Genomic DNA, 24,973 nt, shown 5'->3' with positions numbered 1-24,973 from the left:
TGACAACTATCCAAGATGATATTGGGTGATGCTGTAATACTTCCTCTCACCTTATTTTCAGGGACCGAGTCTTGTAATTTGTGTTCCTCTTTGTTGGTTTTCATGTTGTTGCTGTTCAGCTCTTCCACAGGTTCAATTCTTTTTGCAGAAGTCCTCAAACTTCTCTTCATGATGACCATGGGTTCCGGTGATTTACCTCTCGCCCTGGGAGCAACCCTCTGCTTCTTGCCGGCTGGCAGCTCCTCCGCGATTTCCTCCGGCGCAGGCATGCAGTGCAGCCTCTTGGTTCCTGTGGCGCTTCCATCTTTGCCACCTCCCCTCTCAAAGGGCAGTGGGGGCAGGGAAGTGTTACTTTTGCTTTGTGATTTTACAGGGTCTGTGGTACTTACTAGGTCTCCCACAGGTTCTACTTTAGGGGCCCGAAGAACTCTTCTGGATGTTTTTAGAGGTTTTCCACTGTCAGGCGTTTTCTTTGGAGCGCTTGTAAAGCTATCAGCAGCACCGTTTGTCAGTTCCTCAGTGTGGCCTGGTGTTTGAGAGAGCTCTTGGAAGCTGGCCAGATCTTCTAGGGGTTGGGCCTTTTCCTTAGGTGCTCTTGGCCGTCTCCTGCTGCCAATTACATCTTCTGCGTCCAGCTTCCGCTTTACAGGTTGCTTAAATGCTTTCAAGCCTTTGTCCTCACCTACCCGTTCTTTGTCCCCTGATGTTTGTGTGAGACTGCCGACTGCCAACAGCTCCTCCTTCACTGCTGCTTTCTGGCCACGTGTCCTGGGCCGTCTCTTTGAACTTGTTGCGGTGTCTACTAGTTCTGGTGATGATTTGCAGGGTATTTTAGTGGTTTTGTCATCAGTCATTGATTCTTCAGTGTGACCTGGTGCTGGGTCTTTGAAGTCAGCCAGGTCTTCTAGGGCTTGGGCATTTCCCCTGGGTGCTCTTGGCCGTCTCCTGCTGCCAGTTACACTTGCTGCTGGAGCCAGTGTCTGTTTTGCAGATTCCTTCAATGCTTTGATGCCTTTATCTTCACCTACTGGTTCTTTGTCTGCATCCGTGGTTTCCCCTGATGGTTGTGTGAACCTGACTGCTGAAGGCTCTTCTTTTACTTGTACCTTCTGCACACGTGTCCTGAGATGCCTCTTTGTGCTTGCTGTGGTGTCTACTACTTCTACTGGGGGAGATTTGCAGGGTATTTTAGTGGCTTTGCCAGCAGTCAGTGGTTCCTGAGTGTGACCTGATGTTTCAGAGAGCTCTTTGAAGCCGGCCAGGTCTTCTAGGAGTTGGGCCTTTGCCTTAGGTGCTCTTGGCCTTCTCCTGCTGGGTTCCTCTTCTACTGGGTTCGGTTTCTTCTTTGCACGTTGCTTAAATACTTTGATGCCTTCATCACCACTTGCTAATTCTTTGTGTGTGTGTGTGTTTTGCCCTGATGTTTGTGTGAGCCTCTCAAGTGCTGAGAGCTCTTCTTTCACTTCTTTCCTGAGACGTGTCTTGGGGTATCTCTTTGTGCTCGTGGCAGTGTCTGCTGGTTCTGCTGGGGGAGATTTACATGGAATTGTTGCGTTTTTGTCAACAGTCATTGACTCTTCAGTGTGATCTGGTGCTGGGAAGAGCCCTTTGAAGTCAGTCAGGTCTTCTAGAGCATTGGCCTTTTCCTTACGAGTTCTCAGCTGCCTCTTGCTACCAGTTACATTTGCTGCTGGGTCCAGGATCTGCTTTGGAGACTCCTTAAATGCTTTGATGCTCTTACTATCTCCTGTTGGCTGTGTGTGTGTTTGCGTAGTCTTCCCTGACGTCCGTGTGAGCTTGTTGACTGCTAGGGGCTCTTCTTTCATGTCCACTTTCACCAGGGAGATCTTGAGCCTTTGCTTGGAGCTTGTTGGGGTTTTGAATGACTCTGGCTGTGGAGATTTGCATGATACTTCTGTCATTTTGTCATCAGTCATTGATTCCTCAGTGTGACCTGGTGTTTGGAAGAGCTCTTTGAAGCCAGCCAGGTCCTCTACAGCCTCGGCCTTTTCCTTAGGAGTTTGTGGCCATCTCTTGCTGCCAGGTAAATTTCCTGGCAGGTCCAGATTCTGCACTCGAATTTCCATAAATGTGTTATTTTTCTCATCACTTACTGCTGGTTTGGGTGTGTCCATGGCTTTGTCTGCTGACGGCGTTGGTTTCCTGAGTGCTAAAAATTCTTCCTCTACGTCTGCTTTCCTGAGACTTCTCTTGGGCTGTTGCTTTGTGCTTGCTGGGGTGTCCGCTGGGTCTGGTTGTGGAGATTTGCAGGGCATTTTGGTAGTTTCCTCATCAGTCGCGGGCATGTCAGTGCCTGATGTCTGGAAGAGCTCTTTGAAGCCAGTCAGATCTTCCAGAGGCTGGGCCTTTTCCTTAGGAGTTTGTGGCCGTCTCTTGCTGCGAGGTAAATTTCCTGGCAGGTCCAATTTCTGCACTGGAGTTCCCAGAAATGCTTTCATGTCTTTCTCATCGCCTCCTGACGGTTTGGGTGTGTGCATGGCTTTCCCTACTGACGGTGTTAGCTTCCTGAGTGCTAAGAATTCTTCCTCTACGTCTGCTTTCCTGAGACTTCTCTTGGACTGTGGCTTGAAGATTGTTGGGGTGTCCACTGGGTCTGGTTGTGGAGATCTGCAGGCTATTTTGGTAGTTTTCTCATGAGTCGTGGGCTTGTCAGTGCATACTGGTGTCTGGAAGAGCTCTTTCAAGCCGGCCAGGTCTTCTAGGGGTTGGGCTTTTCTCTTAGGAGTTCTCAGCTGCCTCTTGCTACCAGTTACACTTGCTGCTGGGTCCAGTCTCTGTTTTGCAGTTTCCTTAAATGCTTTGATGCTTTTATCCTCACCTTCTGGTACTTTGTCTGTGTGTGTGGTCTGTGTGAGCTTCTTCAGGGCTGAGAGCTCTTTCTCTACATCCCTTTTCCCCAAAGGTGTTTTGGGCCGCCTTCTTGTGCTTGTTGGGGTGTCCACTGATTCTGGTGGTGGAGATTTGCAGGCTATTTTGGTAGTTTTGTCATCAGTCGTTGATTCCTCAGTGTGACCTGGTGTCTGGAAGAGCTCTTTGAAGCCGGCCAGGTCTTCTAGTGATTGGGCCTCTTCCTTAGGTGTTCTTGGCCACCTCTTCATCCCAGTTCCATAGTTTGCTGGATCCAGCATCTGCTTTGCAGATTCCTTAAACATTTTGACACTCTTTCCATCTCCTGCTGTCTCTCTGTGTGTCTGCGTGGTCTTCCCTGACGTCTGTGTGAGTTTGCCGACTGGAAGGACCTCTTCTTTCACGCCTGCTTTCCCCAAGGATGTCTTGAGTCGTCGCTTGGAGCTTGTTGGGGTTTTGACTGGGTCTGGTTGTGGAGATTTGCAGTATACTTCTGTGATTTTGTCGTCAGTCATTGATTCCTCCATGTGACTTGGTGTCTGGAAGAGCTCTTTGAAGCCAGCCAGGTCTTCTAGAGCCTTGGCCTTTTCTTTAGTAGTTTGTGGCCGTCTCTTGCTGCCAGGTAAATTTCCTGGTAGGTCCAGTTTTTGCACTGGAGTCCCCACAAATGTGTTGATGACTTTCTCTTCACCTACTGATGGTTTAGGCGTGTGCATGGCTTTACCTGCTGATGGCGTTAGTTCCCTGAATGCTAAAAATTCTTCCTCTACGTCTGCTTTCTTGAGGCTTCTCTTGGGCCGTTGTTTTGTGCTTGTTGGGGTGTCCACTGGGTCCGGTTGTGGAGATTTGCAGAGTATTTTGGTAGTTTTCTCATCAGTTGTGGGGTTATCAGTGCATGGTGTCTGGAAAAGCTCTCTGAAGCCAGTCAGGTCTTCTAGAGCCTGGGCCTTTTCCTTAGGAGTTTGTAGCCGTCTCTTGCTGCCAGGTAAATTTTCTGGCGGGTACAGTTTTTGCACTGGAGTTCCCATAAATGTGTTGATGTCTTTCTCATCTCCTGCTGGTTTGGGTGTGTGCATGGCTTTGTCTGCTGATGGTGTTTGTTTCCTAAATGCTAAAAATTCTTCTTCAACATCTGCTTTCCTGAGACTTCTCTTGGGCTGTGGCTTGGAGCTTGTTGGGGTGTCTACCGGGTCTGGTTGTGAAGATCTGTAGGATATTTTGGTAGTTTTTTCATTAGTCATTGATTCCTTAGTGTGACCAGGTGTCTGGAAGAGCTCTTTGAAGCCGGCCAGGTCTTCAGGGACTTCAGACTTTCCCTTAGGAGTTCTCGGCTGCCTCTTGCTGCCAGTTAGACTTGCTGCAAAATCTAAGATCTGCTTTGGAGACTCCATAAATGCTTTGATGCTCTTACCATCTCCTGTTGGCACTGTGTGTGTGTGTGTAGTCTCCCCTGACGTCTGTGTGAGCTCGCCAACTGCTCGGAGCTCTTCTTTCTTGCCCACTTTCCCCAGGGATGTCTTCAGCCGTCCCTTGGAGCTTGCTGGGATTTTGTCTGGGTCTGGTTGTGAAGATTTGCAGGCTACTTTGGCAGTTTTATCATTAGTCATTGATTCCTCAGTGTGACCTGGTGTCTGGAAGAGCTCTTTAAAGCCAGAGAGGTCCCCTAGAGCCTGGGCCTTTTCCTTGGGAGTTTGTAGCCGTCTCTTGCTGCCAGTTAAATTCTCTGGGAGGTCCAGTTTCTGCACTGGAGTTCCCACAAATGTGTTGATGTTTTTCTTATCACTTACTGCTGGTTTGGGTGTGTGCATGGCTTTGCCTGCTGATGGCGTTTGTTTCTTGAGTGCTAAGAATTCTTCCTCTATGTCTGCTTTCCTGAGACTTCTCTTGGACTGTGGCTTGAAGATTGTTGGGGTGTCCACTGGGTCTGGTTGCGGAGATCTGCAAGCTATTTTGGTAGTTTTCTCATGAGTCGTGGGCTTGTCAGTACATATTGGTGTCTGGAAGAGCTCTTTCAAGCCGGCCAGGTCTTCTAGGGGTTGGGCTTTTCTCTTAGGAGTTCTCGGCTGCCTCTTGCTACCAGTTACACTTGCTGCTGGGTCCAGTCTCTGTTTTGCAGTTTCCTTAAACGCTTTGATGCTTTTATCCTCACCTCCTGGTACTTTGTCTGTGTGTGTGGTCTGTGTGAGCTTCTTCAGAGCTGAGAGCTCTTTCTCTACATCCCTTTTCCCCAAAGGTGTCTTGGGCTGCCTTTGCGTGCTTGTTGGGGTGTCTGCTAATTCTGGTGGAGAAGAATTGCAGGGCATTTTAGTAGTTTTGCCGGCAGCCACTGCTTCCTCAGTATGACCAGGTGTCTGGAAGAGCTCTTTAAAGCCAGCCAGGTCTTCTAGAGCCTGGCCCTTTTCCTTAGGAGTTTGTGGCCATCTCTTATTGCCAGTTAAGTTCTCTGTCAGGTCCAGTTTCTGCACTGGAGTTCCCACAAATGTGTTGATGTCTTTCTCTTCACCTACTGCTGGTTTAGGTATGTGCATGGCTTTGCCGGCTGCTGGTGTCAGTTTCCTGAATGCTAAGAATTCTCCCTCTACGTCTGCTTTCCTGAGACTTCTCTTGGGCCGTTGCTTGGTGCTTGTTGGGGTGTCCAGTGGGTCTGGCTGTGGAGATTTGCAGGATATTTTAGTGGTTTTGCCGGCAGCCACTAATTCCTCAGTAAGAACAGGAGTCTGGAATAGTTCTTTAAAGCCAGCCAGGTCTTCTAGAGCCTGGTGGGCCTTTCCCTTGGGAGTTTGCAGCTCTCTCTTGCTGCCAGGTAAAGTTCCTGGCAGGTCCAGTTTCTGCACTGGAGTTCCCATAAAAGCTTTAATATCTTTCTCATCACCTCCTTTTGGTTTGGGTGTGTGCATGGTTTTCCCTGCTGATGGTGTTAGTTTCCTGAGTGCTAAGAATTCTTTCTCTACATCTGCTTTCCTGAGACTTCTCTTAGGCCGTTGCCTTGTGCTTGTTGGAGTGTCCACTGATTCTGGTGGTGGAGATTTGCAGGCTATTTTGGTAGTTCTCTCTTCAGTCATTGATTCCTCAGTGGGACCTGGTGTCTGGAAGAGCTCTTTGAAGCCGGCCAGGTCTTCTAGTGATCGTGCCTCTTCCTTAGGCGTTCTTGGCCACTTCATTCCAGTTACACAGGCTGCTGGGTCCAGGATCTGCTTTGGAGACTCCTTAAACATTCTGATGTTCTTGCCATCTTCTGCTGGCTCTGTGTGTGTGTGCGTGGTTTCCCCTGACGTCCGTGTGAGCTTGCCGACTGCTAAGAGTTCTTCTTTCACACCCACTTTCCCCAGGGAAGCCTTCAGCCGTTGTTTTATGTGTGTTGGGGTGTTTATTGGTTCTGGTTGTAATGACTGGCAGGGCATTTTAGTGATTTTGCCCTTCTCACTCTTTGGTGCCTTGGCATGATCTTGGGTTTGGAGGAGATCCTGGCCACATGCCGTGTCTTTCGTGTGTTCTGTATCAGGCAAGCTCTTGAGATCTGTCAGATCAGACGTTGGTTCACATTTTGGACCCCAAGTTCTTCTTGATCTCTTCACTGCTTTCATCTTTTCATCATTTTCTTTTAATTCAATGTTTTCCTTATATGTCTCAAAAGGTCTTTCTATTTCCTTCATCTCTCCTTCTCTCCTTTGTTGTAGTAGTGTTGCCTTCTGACATCTTTTTAGGATGTGCTCAACAATGTCTGTATTTGTTTCTTCGCTCTTACTTTCTATAGGTAGCTTCTGTATATTTCTGAACTCCATAGACCTTCTTAACTTGTTTACGATGGATACTGTTTTTGAAGGCTCTGTCTCAGTATCTGAAGTTTTTGTCTCCATGGAAGTTATTTTGTAGGTGTTCCTGGGAGTTTTTGCTATGTTTCCATTTTCTCTAATAGACTGCCGTCTTAGGGGAGGGCTTGCAGAGCATTTATCAGATGGCTGTTTTGCTGAATTCTGTGCACTGAAGAATACATTTCCTCCTGAAATAAAAACATATACAATAAATACATTCTATTAGTATCTCATGTCAATCGAGTATTATAGCCTCATAAAATATAGTAAAAAACTAAATATTCAGCTTCATATTCACTTAACAACAAGGCTACTTATGTGTCTATAAATCTGTTTTATAAGAGCCATGCACAATTAAGAATAATATTATTTGGTGCTACAGTGGGGTCATCATTAAGCAAGTTGGATGCTGAAATGATTATAGAAGGTAAAAATATTGCTTAAGAAGGATCCTCCAAAGGTTGCCATGCCCTGTGTCACTGACGTAAATATAGGCATTTTTTCCTTCAAACATTAGAAACAAACAGCTGTTTCTTGGCTTAAATCACCAATAAAATAACATGGATTATCCTTGTGTGGTTAGGGTCCATATTACACAGGAAATATTTACCTACCACAAACATCTTCAGGGTAGCAAGCTGTTCCCTCTATGACAGGAACACAGTGACCAGTGCCAAATGAGAGATTAGTTGGATTCTCATCTCCCATCTCACACTCATCCCGGGCCTGCTCCCACCTAGAAGGTTAGCAGGAATAATTGTACAGTATACAAACTGTTATCTTTCTGTTTTGTAATTGGCAATAATTTTGAATTTGAGTAATTTATATGTAAATATGGTGAGACACCATTGTACTTTTTTGCTATGTCTCCCTGGTTACTTATAATAAAGAAGCCAAAGGTGTCTTTCACATTAACGGAGTCTGTCTTTCTATGTAAGTCAATGAATGCCAATGTTAGTTCAACTGCTGATTGAAATCTCCCTTTCAATTAGAACAGAGAAGACGGAAATGGTATTTTCTGCCAGGAACATTTCTTTTAGAGAAGCAATATCATACTGCTTCTAAAACAATAATACTGTATGTTCCTATCCCAAAACATCACAGTGGTAGGAAACAAGGAAACCGACCAAAACTCTCTGAGGTGGGCAGCAGAGGTTCTTCTCCTGAATTAGTTGCTTGACCTTGTTTTCCAAGCAAATTCTCTGAATTTGAAATGGCGACGTGACATGTGCTTGTCAACTGTGGTTGCTCCTTCACTGGGGTCTTGAACATTTCAGCTATTCCTGTTACATGAAGATATATGAAAAGTGATTGACATATTGCTAACATGCAAACAACCATCCCAGTCCTCACATGTAACATGCAAATGGTGGGAAATAACAGTAGATTCCTCCCTTGAATTCCTGGTACATAGGCCTCATAAAAGGGGTTGTTCCATCAATAATGTACTCATTTTGTAAAAAAGAAAGCAAAGAGAAGATATGTTATGCTCTTTGCTTTGCTTTTCTTGGAAAGGAAACAAATGAAGTTAGTTGACCTCTGTGGTCCTTCTAACTAGACCCCACACCTGAGCTCTGGAGCACGGAAGCTGGTGATAGGCTCCTGAGACCCACAGGCCTCCCTGCTGGGATCTAGAGGCCAAATGCCTTCATGTTTCTCAAAGTCTTGGGTGCTCAGTTCTAGGTTTTAAATACAAATAACATGTGCCCACATTTTAGAAAATGACAAAGAGCTGCCCATTTTTAGTACTGTCAAGTAATAATATATATTTTTAAAAAATTTTATATCATCATTCCGTCTGGAATGATAGGAGGCCTCAGCCTCCCAAAGTGCTGGGATTATAGACGTGAGCCACCGTGCTGGCCATTCCCACTTTAAATTACACAAGTCAGGCCACAATTTACTGAGAGTGGGAATTGAGTGGAAACATTTCTTCAACAATCACGGGAATCTTCTCATAGGGCTTTAAAAAAGTTAAGCCACCTAGGAAGTAAATCCTGAAGAAGCAAAATATTGCTCAATAACAACTGGTCCACACCTGGGATAAACTATTAGTGTAGCTGCAGGTAACATTTTGACACCAATAAAAGTAGTACTGATATAATCTCAGTAAAAAATAACAAGGCAATTTATATAGAAGTTGCAACTTTCTGCAAAACTCTTATCATCTCATGTCCTCCTTACTTGTATCATTCTGGCCTCACTGGATGCAAGTGCTATTTCAACCTGGCAGTCATGCGCAAAATGTTCAGGGGAAGCCTGTTCTGAAAACTCCCTTCCAAACCAGTCCATTCACAAAAATCTCCCCTTCTACATAAAATGCCTAGGATTTAGTCTTCAGCAGATGCTAATGTTTTGTAATGAAATTCACTCATACTAACAGGTGAGAACTGCTTGACTCTAGGAAACCATCTTAATAGAAAGAATGGGCCAGGCGTGGTGGCTCACGCCTGTAATCCCAGCACTTTGGGAGGCTGAGGTGAGCAGATCACGAGGTCAGGAGATAGAGACCAGCCTGGCCAACATGGTGAAACCCCATCTCTACTAAAATACAAAATTAGCTGGGTGTGGTGGCACACACCTGTAGTCCCAGCTACTTGGGAGGCTGAGGCAGGAGAATTGCTTGAACCTGGGAGGTGGAGGCTGCAGTGAGCTGAGATCATGCCACTGCACTCCAGCCTGGTGACTGAGAGACTCTGTCTCAAAAAAAAAAAAAGAAAAGAAAAGAAAACAAAGAATGCTGGGATGCTGGGAACAATCCACTGTCCCACACACTGAGTATTTAGCATTTTGTTTTCCTAGAAAGTATTTTTGAGGGTTTGTTTTTAACATTTTGTAACACACATATTAGAACATTCATACATGTTCATAATTTACAAGCATACTCATATATACATATCTATATTTTTTGTTTTGGTCTTGTATTTTTGTCTTCTTGCTTTTTTAAAAAAGATTAATGAACTGATCCGAATGTGACTCATCAGAGGGTACGTTGCATCCATTACGGAGGAGTACAACTCTTACAACTCAATCTGCCAGAAAACAAAAATAAGGTTCCCCCTGTTCAATTCAGCTCTCACCACTCTTCCAAATAGTACATGGTAGAAACTACTGGACAAATTTTATACAACACAAAACCTACAATCGCTCTCCTGCCACCATCCCTATCTGCTACATCATCCCCACTTTATTTTTTAATTTTTTGAGACGGAGTTTCCCTCTTGTTGCCCAGGCTGGAGTACAATGTCGCAATCTCGGCTCACCACAACCTCTGTCTCCCGGGTTCAAGTGATTCTCCTGCCTCAGCCTCCTGAGTAGCTGGGACTACAGACATGCACTACCACACCCAGCTAATTTTGTATTTTTAGTAGAGACGGGGTTTCACCATGTTGGCCAGGATGGTCTCAAACTCCTGACCTCAGGTGATCCGCCCACCTCGGCCTCCCAAAGTGCTGGAATTAAACGCGTGAGCCACCGTGCTGGCCATTCCCACTTTAAATTACACAAGTCAAGCCACAATTTACCCAGAGTGGGAATCAAGTGGAAACATTTCTTCAACAATCAATTGTTTATGGGAATCTTCTCATAGGGCTTTCTTTCAAGAAAGTTAAGCTACCTAGAAAGTAAATCCTGAAGAAGCAAAATATTGCTCAAAAACAACTGGTCCACACCTGGTATAAACTATTAGTGTAGTTACAGGTATAACAAGTTAACTCTCTTCACTGTAAAGCACTTTCCAGCTTTCTATGTATACACTGCTGTCCAGGGTAAAGATATGCATTTGACATTTCCACACCTATTTCACACAGGACACGTGATCCCAAAAATTAGTAGAGACTTGTCCTTGTAAGCCAAACCAGCTTTGTCTTCCCTGAACACTAAGACCCCAGAAAGGTGACTCAGTCGTTTTTTATAATCCCTTTCACAGCAGATAAACACAGTTAGCAAAACAAACATTAACACAGTAAAAAAACAGTAGAGTCAAAAGACTTGTAAGATCTAAGGCTATGTTTTTACCTGAAAGATCTTCCTTAAAGTCCATTTTTTGGTTGGAAACGAAGTTGTTGAGCATTCTGTAGGGTCGAGCAGGCACATGTACTTTTTCAGTATGAGCCTTCCCTATTATTATGGTACAAGGAGAGTTTGCATGGCCTGTACTAAATTGACTGTGAACTTCGCCCACAGGCTTCTGTGGAAAACAGGAAGGAGGTAAACAGGACATTAAAGCATGAATCCACACTGAATGCAAGCTTCCATGACACCCGGATGTGTAAAGCAGCATTCAGTGAGGCCCCTACCTTCGGAGTAGCAGGTCTTCTTTGCCTTTTGTTCATTGACCTTTGAGGACCATGTTTTATGAGTTTAGTTTGTGTTTGTTTTGCACCAAGTTTTACTACATCTGCCCATGATTTTGCAACTGTCAAAGGAAAAAGATGATGGAACTTTTTAAAAACTAGCATTCATGAAACAATTCACCTTAATATATGTGTTCTAACGCAAGACTAACCAATCAGATTGGCTTCCGAAGCACCACTTCTTCTTTTGGAACATATCATCTGTAAAATGTCATGTTGACTTCGGCTGATAGATGCTCTCTTTGAAGGCAGATTGCCGCTCTTTCTCCCTCCTCTCTTAGGAACCTCTGTCTGAGATTTGCTGCTGGAAGCAGGGGCTGCTTTGCAGGACCTACGGCGTTGATCATTGGCAACTGGAGTTTTCCTAGGACTAGGAGCTGGAGGGCTTCTAAGCAAGCTTTGTGCCTTCACTTCCACATGGATTTCTGAAGCTGACTCTTGTTTTCCTGATGGTTGAGGCTGTTCCTGACAAGACAAAATTGTTGACAAGAAGCCTTAACAAGGATGTCACATCTCTGGAATGACTGATAAAAACCTATTCAATTAAGAATTTCAGCTGTTTAAATCTTGAAGCATCAAACGCTTACGCCACTGTCTTTCAAGACTATGGTAGAGGTGAGACTGTCTCAGTCATTGAAGGAAAAACAGGAAACAGAAGGAAGCAAAGTCTGAAGTGAGGTCATTTCAGGTAGAAAGGTGGAACAAATGTCCTGATCAGTGAAAGACAAGCAGGATCTGATCTCAGTCCCAGTAAATACCAGCCGTGGGCACCCAGGCCCCGGCAGCCCACATGGAAGGAGGGCCGCTTGCCCCTGGGGGCCAGTGTAGAATGGAAAGGGAGCCAGGCATCACTTTCCACTCCTGTTGGGAAGAGAAGAAAAGAAAGACCGCCCAGGCCCCATTATGAAGGTTATGAGCTATAAGGCCATGAGTTCCCAGGGGTGTAAAACCCAGGAAGGACAACACAGCAAAGGAAGAGGTAAGCAAGTATTTTCAAAGCTGATGGTGTAAAAGCTAGATGTGCCACTGATGACTTTCCTTTACACCAGGTAAATGCCTTAACTATAAAACTCTAAAAGAAAGTAAAACAATCCTTGTGGGTCAATGTGGTAATGTATCCAGAATCTTTGTAATTGGTTGTTCTGATGGTGCCTACAGGTGATTACGCAGTGCTGTAAGCGTGAGTGTCTGGGAACTTCTGCACGAAAAGGACATCAAGGACTCCCCCAACTCAGTCGCATCAGCACCAGGGTCAGGGACCCAGGGGCTCCTCTGCTGGCGCCTGTATCAATGAGCTTTCATTTCGTCTTTTTAAAAACTTGTTTCTTCAAATAAATAAATAAGTAAATAAATAAATAGATAAATAAAGGTCTTCATCATAATTCCACTTGTGTCAGTATTTGGAAAGGAATATGTAGCCGGTGTGTGAGCCACTGGATGTGAACGGGAATGCTAATTGTTCAACTCACCTTGATGATTTTCTTCAGGACAGGTGGAGTGTGCGTTACCAGAGACTTTCTTTTGGTTGGGGTTTCTCCCCTTTTGAGAGGCGTATTAGGAGGCAAGTTTTCATCAAACAATTCAGGTCTTAGGTGCCCACCAAAGGACACACGCCTTCTTTTCAAAGGTATTCCCTCACTCTCATCTAAAGTAATGAATACAAACGTGGAAAGAGCAATGAAAAAACACACTGAGACTAGTGATTTACTTCACATTAGTATTAAACACGAACCAAGTGAAAAGTCATCGAAACACCACCTACAGCACGCCTCCATTCTTGCAGTCCTGGCGAAGCTAAGCCACTAAGAGTTCCTAAAGGATTGCGGGAGTGGCCGCTGAGACGTCAGGTTCCCACTGGACAGCAGAGAGGCTTTCCTTAAAATGCTGAAACATTATGCACGGACATAGAAAGGAGGAGTCTGCAGCAGTAGCTTTCACCTTGGAGTAGGGGGACGACAGCCGGAGAGAACTCTCTAAAGACATGCACTTGGACCTCACCCTGACCCACCCAGTGACCGGAATGCATGAGTTGCAAAAACTCCTCCAGGTGGTTCTGAGCTCAGTACCGGCCACACATTTTCCTGAGCCACCAGTTAATGTAAATCCCTTGCCTAAGTGATGCTTCCCCACTAGGAGGCTTGGTGGAACACTGAGACTGATGTTACACGCCTTATTTTATCGATAGCCTCATGCCCCACCGCTATGGGCCACCTGCAGAAACACAGCCTGGAGTACGAATACTGCGTCTATGGCCCAGACAACTTTTCTTCTAATAGCCAATCCCTAGGAGTGTAGGAAGCTCCCAAGGAGCTAGCATATCTGCTGTGAAGGTCCTATCTCTGCCACTGCCTGGGTGGCCTTGCGTTGTCCGTTTCCTCATTTGTGACACAGATCTAAAAAGACAACCTAGCCATGGGCACTGCTACTGCACCAAGGATCAGGTGTTCATGTCTGCCAAGCACGTGGAAATCTGCCTGGCATATAGACTCATGGGTACAGTCCAGTGTTTACAGCAAATTGTTTGTAGGACACTCTGAAACCAGAGTATCAACACCTGAGAACTACCACTATGTTCAATGATTTCCAGTGATTTATTCCACACGACCAAACTCATATGATACAGTTGATTGTAGTTCAGAACTCCATGTGAAAAGCAATTATGATTATTCTCTTTTCTATTTTGTGATAGATGGAGGAGAATCAAATATTTTTGGGGCCACCCTATCTCCTTCAATAACCCCTGCTTCATGCTTCCCTGACAACCTCCATCTCCTCTGTCACTCCTTGTTATAATTACCTAGGCCTTCAGTATTCATCTATCAGCAAAAACAGTGTGCGTGTCTGTCTTCTCCCTGTGCCTTACGCGCTTACATTCTCTTCCACAAAGCTAATCACTACTGAATGAAGGAAGATCTCACAGCTACATAGAAGTTGTTTATCTTTTAGAAAAAACAAATTTACAATTAAATAAACTTACTAATGGCATCACCAAAGTTGCTGATATCAACTGAACTAAGACCAGGTAACCCAGAGCACATCTGTCCAGCGGTAGTGTCCAATTTCTCAGGCTTGTTGAGGGAATCCTTTTGGATCTTCCTTTCAACTTGAGTAAGCCACAGAGTTGAAAACGGCTCATTGTGAATTTCAGTTTCTGTAGGCGGAACTTCCACATCTGTAGGAATACTTCCTCTGGTTTTGGAAGAGAGATTTTCTGGCATAGCGGCAGAGTCAGCTGTGTTTTCAACTTTAGCTGGTGTTTGATTTCTAGTTGAAAGCTTCCTGGGAGTAAGAGTTTTATCACCAGCCTTGAAGCCTTCACTTTTACCCAGATGCACAGATTCTCTTCTCCCAGCAGTATATAGGTCTTCGTTCTTATGTTTTTGTGGAGAATTTTGTTGCTGTGAATATTGTACAGGGGTCTTCATTTTAGCTGGTTCATAGAGAGGAAAGCTGGTGCCCACAGCCTTGCTGGGAGTCTGAACAGACTCCATGTCTCTTCTCTTCCCCTTGTTCTGGTCAAGCTCTCGTTCAGGTGAAGCAGGCTCTGCCATAGTGTGGCCGCTTCCACCAGATTTCAGTCTTGACTTACATGAGACCAACAGTTGGGTCTCCCTCTGTAAACCATCAGCACTTTCTTTTTCTGTTGTGTAATCAGTTTGTAATCCAGATTTTCTACACTGTAGAAAATTTCCTTTTTGTGATTTTACATCCAAATCTTTCTTCATTGACTCATAAAGCTTCCTAAAGGGAGATTCATTTTTTTTGCTACTGTCAAGACATTGTGTAGTGGGAACAGACTTCAATTCGCCATAATGGCTCACTAATTTTACCCTGGAAATTTCTCTAAAATCCCCGGAAATGGGATCAGCTGAATTTCTGACATTATATCCAGCATGTTCTGAGGAACGAACATTAGGTGTTCCCTGAGCAACACTGTCTTTTGAGTCATCTGCGGTACTGTCTTCTTTGACATTCTTGTTATGTACCTGAGGACTTCCTGAAACTTTTCCTTCAATGATTTTTGAATAGGCCTTGGAATCTTGAGCTTTCTCATCTTGACAATGAATTATGAAATAAGAAACAGAAGTTCAACATTTTCTCAATGATTAACATTTGTGGAATTCAATATTTTAATTGTTTCAGGTTGTCTTAAAGTTAGCTTTTACTTGGCCTACAAATTATTTAATGCCTAAAACTTGCAAGTCTTATACTAGAATTATGATTCAAATAAATAAATCACATTAGCTCCAATAACCAGTATGAAATATCACATGCTATCTAACTATTGAGAACTGAGTTGACAGCTGAACAGGCAATTTTCTCATATCTAGAGTCTCTCTTAAGCACAGCACACCATCAGCCGCCAAGGGAAAACAATTAGGCATCTGTCTGTTGTTGACATGTTAAATGACACCTCCTCCACTTCTGACAGGCTAGACATTTAGCACTGGCATTCTTGCTGCCCCTTCTTTGCCAATATGCTTCGCAAAGACCTGATCTTTCAGGATTCTGGAACAAAACCCAACCACTACTCACCAGGGTCAGGAGAGAAGCTAGATCTTGAGACACGACGTGCTGGCTCCTATAAGTTGGGAAAATAAGAACAGTTATTTGCAGGCCTTTGTAAATACTGACAGTCACAACAGTGAAAATATTGATTGTTTTCTGGCTGGGCACGATGGCTCATGCCTGTAATCCTACCACTTTGGGAGGCCAAGGTGGGCAGATCACTTGAGGTCAGGAGTTTGAGAACAGCCTGGCCAATATGGTGAAACCTCATCTTTACTAAAAATACAAAAAATTAGCTGGATTGGTGACAGGTGCCTGTAGTCCCAACTACTCAAGTGGCAGAAGTGCTGGAACCCAGGAGGTGGAGATTGCAGTGAGCAGAGATTGCACCACTGCACTCTAGCCTGGACAGCAGGGTGAGATTCTGTCTCAAAAAAAAAAAAAACAATAAAAACAATAAAAAAGTATTTTCTTTACCAAACCACTCCTATATGACTTTTAAAGACTGAGAAATGAGCTCAAGTCAATTGGGAGCCAGTGGTCAGGATAAAAGTACTTCTTAGCTGACTCGCTAAAAAATAGTGAGTGATTAATAGGAAACAAACTCGAGGCTTAAAATTACTAAAATCAAACCTCGGTGCGTTTTTATAACTTCCTTTAAAGTTATTTCCCAACATCCTATTGCGGAAGAACCAAAGTCAATATTAAACATCACCTACACTGAAGACCTGTAACCCCCCATGAGCTCAAAACTACTGACTGCTTCATCAGTTTTCTCAGAAATGGACCATAGGACCTGTGGATGAACTGAGGCTCCACTTGGCATGTGTGCCCTCTTGGCTGGTGGATACTTAGGGTGGATCTGAGAGCCTGGATTCACCCTAAGTAAATTAATGGCATAGGCACACATGATACACTCACAGGTTCTGCAACCTCACAGCCTGGGAGCAGGCGCAGGGCCCCCATTTGGCTCCCCAGAGACAGCACCCTAACTTTCCTTCATATGGAATTGTTTCTGGAAGGGTGGAAGAACTAAAGAATGACACATACATAAAACTTTTATAAAAGTCTGATGTCCCAAAGGAAGAAAAGCTTATCATCTGGATTATTAAGAAAATATCTAAAAAATATTACCAAAGGCAAGGAATCTAACTTCCTTAGTTAATCAATTTCAAGTTTCCTGATACATAACACCTTGCTTCTAAAACTATCTATGTGAGGGATGGTTTTTTATTTCCAATCTGAAGTGGAACAAGAATCCTATGACTAAACGATATAAATGAACTATTAATAAAATTACAAATATGTAAAGTATATAATCTCACTTTTGTTGGATGATTATATTCAATAGCCAAAAAATTGCTGTCGAATTGCTGTCGTATTTCCTACATACTCCATTTCAGTACTTCCTGTACCACAGACCACTAACAGAACAAACAGTTCCTAGACTGTTGAGGGGCACATATCTAACCCATAGTTCAACTGGCTTTTTGGTTTATTCACTCCCATAGACTAGCAAGTTGCCTGGCAGCTGCAGCGTGGGAAGCCTCAAAAACTGGCTTCCAGCACAGGAACTGATGACCACCAGGCTCAACATTAAGGCTGTTCCTCTAGGGAAGAAGCAGTACTTTAAATGGCAGAAATGGGCTGGGCATGGTGGCTCAAGACTGTAATCCCAACACTTTGGGAGGCCCAGGTGGGCGGATCACGAGGTCAGGAGTTCGAGACCAGCCTGGTAAATATGGTGAAACCCCGTCTCTACTAAAAATACAAAAATTAGCCAGGCACGGTGGTGTGCACCTGTAGTCCCAGCTACTCGGGAGGCTGAGGCAGGAGAATCGCTTGAACCCGGGAGGCAGAGGTTGCAAGATCACACTACTGCGCTCCAGCCTGGGTGACAGAGTGAGACTCCATCTCAAAAAAAAAAAAAAAAAAAAAAAAAGGCAGAAATGTTGAAATTCAAGAGTACCTATTACTAATTTCAGGCACCTAAGATAACTCTCCTAAGCCAAGATATTCCAAGGAGCTCATCTGAAACTAGCTTTAGGAGCACTCTAAAATGTAGAAAAAATATGAACTCTCAGGGCTTATCCTAAGCCTAAATCCCACTAAATTTCCAAGCACATGGTGACAATTGTTTTAATAAGCTGTACAACTAAAATACCTCTTCCACAATAATATACTCAAACTATCTAAATTTCCAAGCATGTGCTGACAATTATGTTTTCATAAGCTGTACAATCTGAATACCTGTTCCACACTGATATACTCAAACTATAGGATTCTTTCACATGACAAAGCACAGGATCCCTCTTCTTGTTTCATGGGTCGTCTATCAAAATAGAGAAGCATCTTCAGCACTTAGGATTTTCATAATGTGATTATTTCAGACACATAAAGATGGATGAGTACAATGACTGGGAGACAAAATGAGCCACCAGATAAAGCAATTCCCAAATGTTACCTCTATGTGTTGGAGTTATCCTAATCATGGGCTTGCAAAAAACTCACAACATACTCTAGTAGACTTATTGGCCAAAAGTGTAAAACCAACTTAGTACCCTGATTTTGAACAACAAAGAGGAAATAGTGTTTTAGATTACTTCAATATGTCTAAGTTCAACTTATTTTAATACTTTAGTTACATTTTCCTACTATAACCAGTAACCACCCTCTTTGTAACTGATTTCAAGTAAGAAATCATCAAAGCATACATAAATGATTTCATATCATCAAAAAGAATCAGAGCCCAAACTTGGATATTTCCCATCACCTGTTCACGTATTTTTCTTGGAAATTCAGTTGACTTCCTTCCATTCTGAAAACTTTCATTTTCATACCTGCAGTGCATAGAACGACAGACACAGATCCTGATTAAAAATTTATACCCTGGGGAGGAAGTCTCCATATCCACTTAATGTCCAAGGATCAAGGAACAAACTTTGGGTTTAGTTCAAGACATCACCTTATATAAAGAAATAAATTTAGAGTTAGAAAAGTGCTCTTACACTAAAAACTAGGATTAGTTGCATCAAGTTTGTTTTGAAACACCACTGTCAGAGGTTAGGGACCCAGATTAACCTCTGATCACTGACGACTAGCCCAGGTATGATTTGACAATATTTCCAAGCACCTTCTATGACAGAAGCTAATGCACATGAGAGCAAAGTCAAGTTTCTTCTAGTTTAAGTCCATGGAAATCATCTGATGGCTTGGAAGGCCAGCCAGGAAGCCTGTAGGTAACTGAATCTTTCTCACGTTGTGAAGTCACATACTTCAGGGTAAATAAAAAGCTACGCTTACACTACAGGGTAACTACAAAGCTATGATCACTTCAGTTTCCCACATACTCAGTCTGTATCTGAACAAGACAGGTACATCTTAGGAAGATCACATTTAGCAAGGTACATAATTATCCTGGCAAGCTTCAGTGATCAAGTCATAGAAGCAATCCTTTATTTTGCATAATGAAAACTTTTTGGCCTCAGTGAAATGAACTGATTTGAATTTACAGGCAACCTAAGTAAGATCTGAAGCAGTCAGACATCTGAAATTGTTTCCATGGTAGAGAGTTTGGAATCAAGTCTCTCTTTCTAAGATTCACTTTCTAATCTTTGTTGGATGTCTTTAATCATCTGAATTTATCTCAATTTGGATAATATCTTGTTTTGGAAAAATAGTTCAGCTCTCCAATACACATCAAAAGTTTCCTACCTATAGGTCGGGCGTGGTGGCTCATGCCTGTAATCTCAGCACTTTGGGAGGCTGAAGCGAGTGGATCACTTGAGGTCAAGTGTTCGAGACCAGCCTGGCCACCATGGTGAAACACCATCTCTATTAAAAATTACGAAAATTAGCCGGGTGTTGTGGTGTGCGCCTGTAATCCCAGCTACTTGGGAGGCTGAGGCACAAGAATCACTTGAACCCGGAAGGCGGAGGTTGCAGTGAGCCAAGATCACACCACTGCACTCCAGCCTGGGTGACAGAGAAAGACTCTGTCTCAAAAACAAACAAACAAACAAAAAAAACTTCCTACATAGAAGTCTGTATTAAATAAAATACTCTTTAAAATGAAGGCAAACTTCCAAGAAGCACAGTAAAATAAATGACCAGAGAATTTAAGTGGTGCATTAAAAAAACAACTATCTAATACGAATGAAGACAATAACAGAGACAGAGATCCATTTAGCAAAATGGATTTTTAAATGACCCAACTAATATGTTGTCTACAAGAGACACAATTTTGATTCAAAGACACAATCCTTTAAAATAAAAGCATGGGAAAAGATATACTATGCAAACAGCAAGCAGAGGGGAAGAGGAGTGCTGTATTAACATGAGACAAAATCACCTCAGACAAAAATTATTCATAGAGAAAAAGGACATTTTACATAAGGATCAATCCAGCAAAAAGATATTCCAGTTAAACACTAGAGTTCACCTGACAGCAGGTTCCAAGAGACAACTTAAAATAAACCATAATAATTATGAAAAGTTACAATTAAGGGGGTGGAAAAAGTTATACTACACAAGCACTAACCAAAAGGAAATTAGTTTAGCCATATTCATCATCCAAAGGAAACATTAAGCAGGAAAGAAAGCATTGCTAAAAATAGAGGACATCTCTAAATGACAAAGAGTTCTATGCACCAAGAAGACATAATTCTAAGTTTGTACACCATAGTACAGCCTCAAAATATACAAAGCAAAAACTGACAGAGATAAAAACAAATCAATCAATCAATCCCCAGTAGGTGATTTGAACATATCTCTTAGAGTAATAGTAAGGGAAAATTTATTAGAATATAGAAGATTTGAATCTAAGGGGAGTGTGTGTATCTGTGTGTGAGTGATATATATATATACACACACACACATATACAAATAAAATATCTGAGACACTGTAGAATACAGTTTTCAATTACGCAAGGCAGATTAGTAAAATAATTAACCATATCTGCTCATAAAGCAAACCCTGACACATTTCAAAGACTGGACATTAGTCAAATGTCCATCAAGAATAAAGGAATTCTGTATAGTTATGTATATTATTGTATATATTAAACATATTTTTTTCAGTGAAATACTTATGCCATGAGAAGGAACAAACTACAGAGATGTCCAACATGCTACGAATCTCACACACATAAAAGCACAAGCCAGGCACAAATGTATACATTCTTATATCACTGTTAAGGACTTTCATAAGAACAGTTTCATAAAAACTGTAGTGTGTTCAGAGATCCATGCTTAGGCAATGAAACTCGAGACGTTTGATATCCTAAAAGCCAAAACGGTGGTTTACTTGCTGAGGGAAGGAAGTCGGGATTAGAAAATAGCATTTTAAAATGCTTCTGGAAATGTTCTATATGAGCTGGCGGTATATTAGTCTGCTAAGGCCACCATAATAAAGTCCCACAGACTGAACGCCTTGAACAACAGACATGCCCTTCTCAGTGCTGGAGGCCAGAAGTCCGAGAGCCAGGTGTCAGCTGAACTGGACTTCTCTGCGCCTCTCTCCTTGACTTGCAGATGGCTGCCTTCTTGCTGCCTCTTCTCGTGGGCTTTCCTCTGTGCATGTGTTCCCTAATCTCCTCTTATAATGACATCAATCATCAGATTAGGGCCATACTAATGGCCTCAAAAAGCCTTCATTGCCTTTTTAAATGCCCTCTTTCCAAATACAGCCTAAGGTACGAGGGGTTAAGAATTCAAAATATAAATTTTGGGAGAGCACAAATCAGTTCTATTATAATAGGCAGTGATCAAAAGGGTGTTCGCATGATAAATTGACCTGTCCATCTTGTTTTGTACCTTTTTCTCTGAGTGTATTTTGCTTTAAAATAAAAAAGAATAGAAAAATCTCATGCAGTTTCGCAACACTTGGAAGAAAATAACAAACTCCTTTAGGACAAGGTCAACCTTCCTCTGCGTAATTATTTGCACCCAAATCCTTGAATTCCATCACATTTTGTCCCAATTAGTCATCTTCCTAGATCCATATCCTCTTAAATTAAGATTAGTGTTGAGAATGAAAACCTGAAATACTTTGACATCCATGAACATTAAAGAAGAATGACAGTTGACTACGACACTAGTTTACAGTTAATCAGAAGATGACATTTACTGTTAGACCAATCAGCTTTTACCTACCTGAAAGATCGATCAATAATGGTTATTACATCTCCATGTTTTAGCTGTACAGGCTCATCAATAACAGACCCATTTACTTGTGTTGGATTTGTGGAACTGAAATTATGTAATATTGCCTGCAAGTGAAAAGAAGGGGAAAATATGTAACTAATGAACAGATTGAAAGTGAACTAAAAGCTTTAAAAGTAGATCTCCAAAAAACCACTCACCTCCTGCTCAATGATTTCAATTTTGCAATGCTGTTTTGACACAACAGGAAGCTGGATACGGATGTCACATTCAATACCCCTTCATGCAAGAGAAGAAGGTTTTTTGGTTGTTACAACTTTTTAAAACATTACCTCAATTTCCCAAAATAAAACATAATTTGACTAGAATGTTTGATCTGTAAACATAATTGACATAAAGGAGTAACAAAATGGGCAATGTAAACGATCTTGCATTTTGCAAAGAACTTTTGGAAGTATTAATCATGTAACTATTAGATCTTTAAAACAGAGAGTACATGAAAATAAGGGAAAACACTAGAATACAAATTGAATTACCTTTTATGTAAAAAGCTATACTTAAAAGACTCAAATAAAGGAGTACTTATATCAATTTTGGAAAATGACTATTTTAATACTCTGTGCTTTCTCAAAACGTTTGTTTGTAATGTTAAATATGTTTAGAGGTTTAATCATTCCCAAATGTGCTTATTTTATGCTAGCACTTTTGTGCATCAGTTTCTTCATATACAATAGAGTACATCATGTGATGTTCAAACAATTAAATGGTTGTGCCTGTCACTAATTTGCCTAGCACATAGTAAATGCTCATTATGGGTGAGCTTTGCATTGTTGTTTTAAAACTACACTGAATTTACGGACAGATTCAAAAGTCTCTAAATAAAAATACTAACTTGTGCGCAACAAAAAAAAATCTAAATTCAACTTGTTTTTCCACAGAAAGCTAATACCACGGCAAAGTAGCGGAAGAGACAATTCCTAAACCTACACAAACTAATAATCAGAACAGTTCATTAGTAGGTTCCTGGAGTCTTCAGTGTTCCTGTTCTAGCCCGTGATCTTAAAAATTTGAACAAACTATGCAATGGCCTGTCTGTTCTCCATCTGAATCTTTGGAGTCTAAGAATCTCTCTTCCTACCCAGGTCATGTGACCAAACACTTAGGAATTAGTTTCTAAATTATAAAATCTTGCATGAAAATATATTCAAGGACTACTGTATGAAAAGCAAAAGGACTGCCACTTGAGATGAAATGTTTATATTTTTCCTTTTCAAGAGAAAGGTATCTATGGAAAGTGAAAAGCTTCCTTAACCCCAAATAGAATAATTTGACTTTAAGGTAACAGGACATCTGAGCAAAGGAGAGACTATCCCTTACAACTGAGAATTTGTTTGGCAGGAGGACGACTATAGGTGGATGGGTGTTTCTGAGCTTTGGCACTGTTGACATCTTGGGTCAGATGCTTCTGTATTGTGGGGGCTGCCCTGAGCCTGGTAGGCTGTCCACCTTGACCTCTCCTTCGCGATGACAGCGCATGTCCCCCTACTGTATTGTGACTTGGAAATTCAAATGACTCCTGGAAGGTAAGATGACCCTCCTGTGAGAACCACTGCTCTCAAGCGATTGCAAATCCATGGCTCCAGCCGGTGTTTCTAGTGACCCTTGCCAGAATGCTAGGTATTGATCACACCCTCTGTGTAGTAACAAGACAGTCCTTGACTTTGGGGAGCTCAGCCTAGTGGGAGACAAACCCACAACTCACCCGTGAAGCTGTGGGGTTGGAAACACAAGTTTTCATGCAAGGCTTCCTCGGAGGTGACATTTCACCTGATGCCTGAATGATGGAAATCACACAAGTTTGGGGAAGGGGAGAACTTTCCCATCGTAAACTTCCAAGTGTGTAAGAAGTACCAAGGTGAACAAGGGCTTGGAATGCCTTAGGCGGGAGGAACAAGGTAGGGATGGGGTTGGGAGGATGGGGTGAGGCTGGGATGAGATTCAGGGCCCAGGCCACACAGGAAGTGACCCCTTCTCAGACCTCTAGTGGGACATATGTCAGAGGCTGGTAGGGCCACTGTTAGCATTGTGCCTGTTATACAGGGACAGTGTTATTACCACCACCAAACGGGACAGCAACATAAGAGGAAACGTTCTCAAATTCCAGGCAGGAAGACTTTCTGTCCCATTTTCCTATTGCCGCAAAGAGCCAAGAGGCAAGTGTATGGCTTCCTTCCTCCATTCTCTCAGGGTCCCCAGTGGCCAGTGATGTCCACTGTGGTGGGACTCGGGGGCGCACAGTATCTTCAGACGCCTGCCTGAAGCCAGTGAGGTATGAAGATCATCTACATCTTTATCGCGATTAGAAAATGGATTTTTTAAATTGGCTTGATTTTTAAAACCACTTAAACATACAAACACTAGCATCAAACTTAAATTTGGCAAAACAAACAAAACACAACTATGTCAACTTAGTAACGAATGGGAGAAGCACCAAGGAAAAGCGACAGCAGGACCCAATCCTAGAGCGCGTTTCTGGACCATGTACTGTGACTAAGATATTTTCCTCTTTCTCAGCTAAAACGTCCGCGCGCGCCCGCGGCGCTCACCTTCCAAACAAGCAGGTACTGAGGCTCAGGGGAAAGTGGGGACCGTCGACCCCGCTCCTTTTGATAGTAACCAGGCGTCTCGTGGGCCCCATTTTCTAAACAAGAAGTTGAGTATAATCCGTAGAGGAAGGCCAGGTACCAAAAGGTTTGCAGAAGCAAATTTACAGCTCTTCCACTGCAAAAGAGGTGCGGGTTACTCTGATAGCAAAGGAGCTAAGAGCCGCGTGCCCAATCCACCTATCCCCGGCCACACAGGCGCACACCGCAGCTAGCCAGCGGGGACCCCAGGACAATCCGACCGCAGCCCCCGGCGCCCCAAAGTCTTGCGGCCGGGGTGCTGTCGCCAGCGCCTGCGCCTCCCGGGAGCTTCCACCCAGACGCCCTAGCCAGGGCCCAGGAGCAGTCGGGCCCAGGCCGCGCGTCCTTCCCCTGCCCGTCCCCGCAGAGCTCGGGGGTTCCCCGCGGCTCAGCCCTCGACCCCGGACAGCTCCCGGCCGTCCCGGCCGCAGCCCACCTGGGACGATTCGGCCCCCAAGGCCACTTGTCAAAGCACCGCTAGCCAAGTTGCACCCAAAGTCCGCCGCGGGAGGAGCCGGCGCCGCGCTCACCTTCGCCTAGTAAGCTGCGCCCGCCACGCGCCGCACACACCGGGCCGCAGCCC

The 24,973-nt window shown here is 43.3% G+C and overlaps 1 protein-coding gene across 2 annotated transcripts in view; it reads right to left on the bottom strand.

Annotated features, from left to right (window-relative positions):
- MKI67 (marker of proliferation Ki-67) overlaps window positions 1-24,962 on the bottom strand; it is a 29,198-nt gene extending 4,236 nt beyond the window's left edge. Inside the window, exons 1-13 of one of the 2 annotated variants that reach the window (XM_017858697.1) lie at window positions 24,827-24,932; window positions 24,313-24,487; window positions 21,907-21,985; window positions 21,698-21,813; window positions 18,318-18,384; window positions 15,572-15,617; window positions 14,013-15,089; window positions 12,505-12,680; window positions 11,188-11,500; window positions 10,979-11,097; window positions 10,698-10,869; window positions 7,808-7,963; window positions 51-6,868 (exon numbers count right to left, since the gene is read on the bottom strand). In XM_017858697.1, the coding sequence (XP_017714186.1) occupies window positions 51-6,868; window positions 7,808-7,963; window positions 10,698-10,869; window positions 10,979-11,097; window positions 11,188-11,500; window positions 12,505-12,680; window positions 14,013-15,089; window positions 15,572-15,617; window positions 18,318-18,384; window positions 21,698-21,813; window positions 21,907-21,985; window positions 24,313-24,404 (9,231 nt within the window). In that variant the 5' untranslated portion in view covers window positions 24,405-24,487; window positions 24,827-24,932. Of the gene's footprint in view, window positions 1-50; window positions 6,869-7,807; window positions 7,964-10,697; window positions 10,870-10,978; window positions 11,098-11,187; window positions 11,501-12,504; window positions 12,681-14,012; window positions 15,090-15,571; window positions 15,618-18,317; window positions 18,385-21,697; window positions 21,814-21,906; window positions 21,986-24,312; window positions 24,488-24,826 lie in introns of both variants that reach the window. The other variant, XM_017858698.1, reaches the window with a different exon arrangement.
- Between the last annotated feature and the right edge of the window lie 11 nt (window positions 24,963-24,973).

This window comes from Rhinopithecus bieti, unplaced genomic scaffold (assembly GCF_001698545.2).
Source record: "Rhinopithecus bieti isolate Rb0 unplaced genomic scaffold, ASM169854v2 scaffold_42745, whole genome shotgun sequence".
Classification (NCBI taxonomy): domain Eukaryota; kingdom Metazoa; phylum Chordata; class Mammalia; order Primates; family Cercopithecidae; genus Rhinopithecus; species Rhinopithecus bieti.
This window is presented reverse-complemented; position numbering and strand designations above follow the sequence as displayed.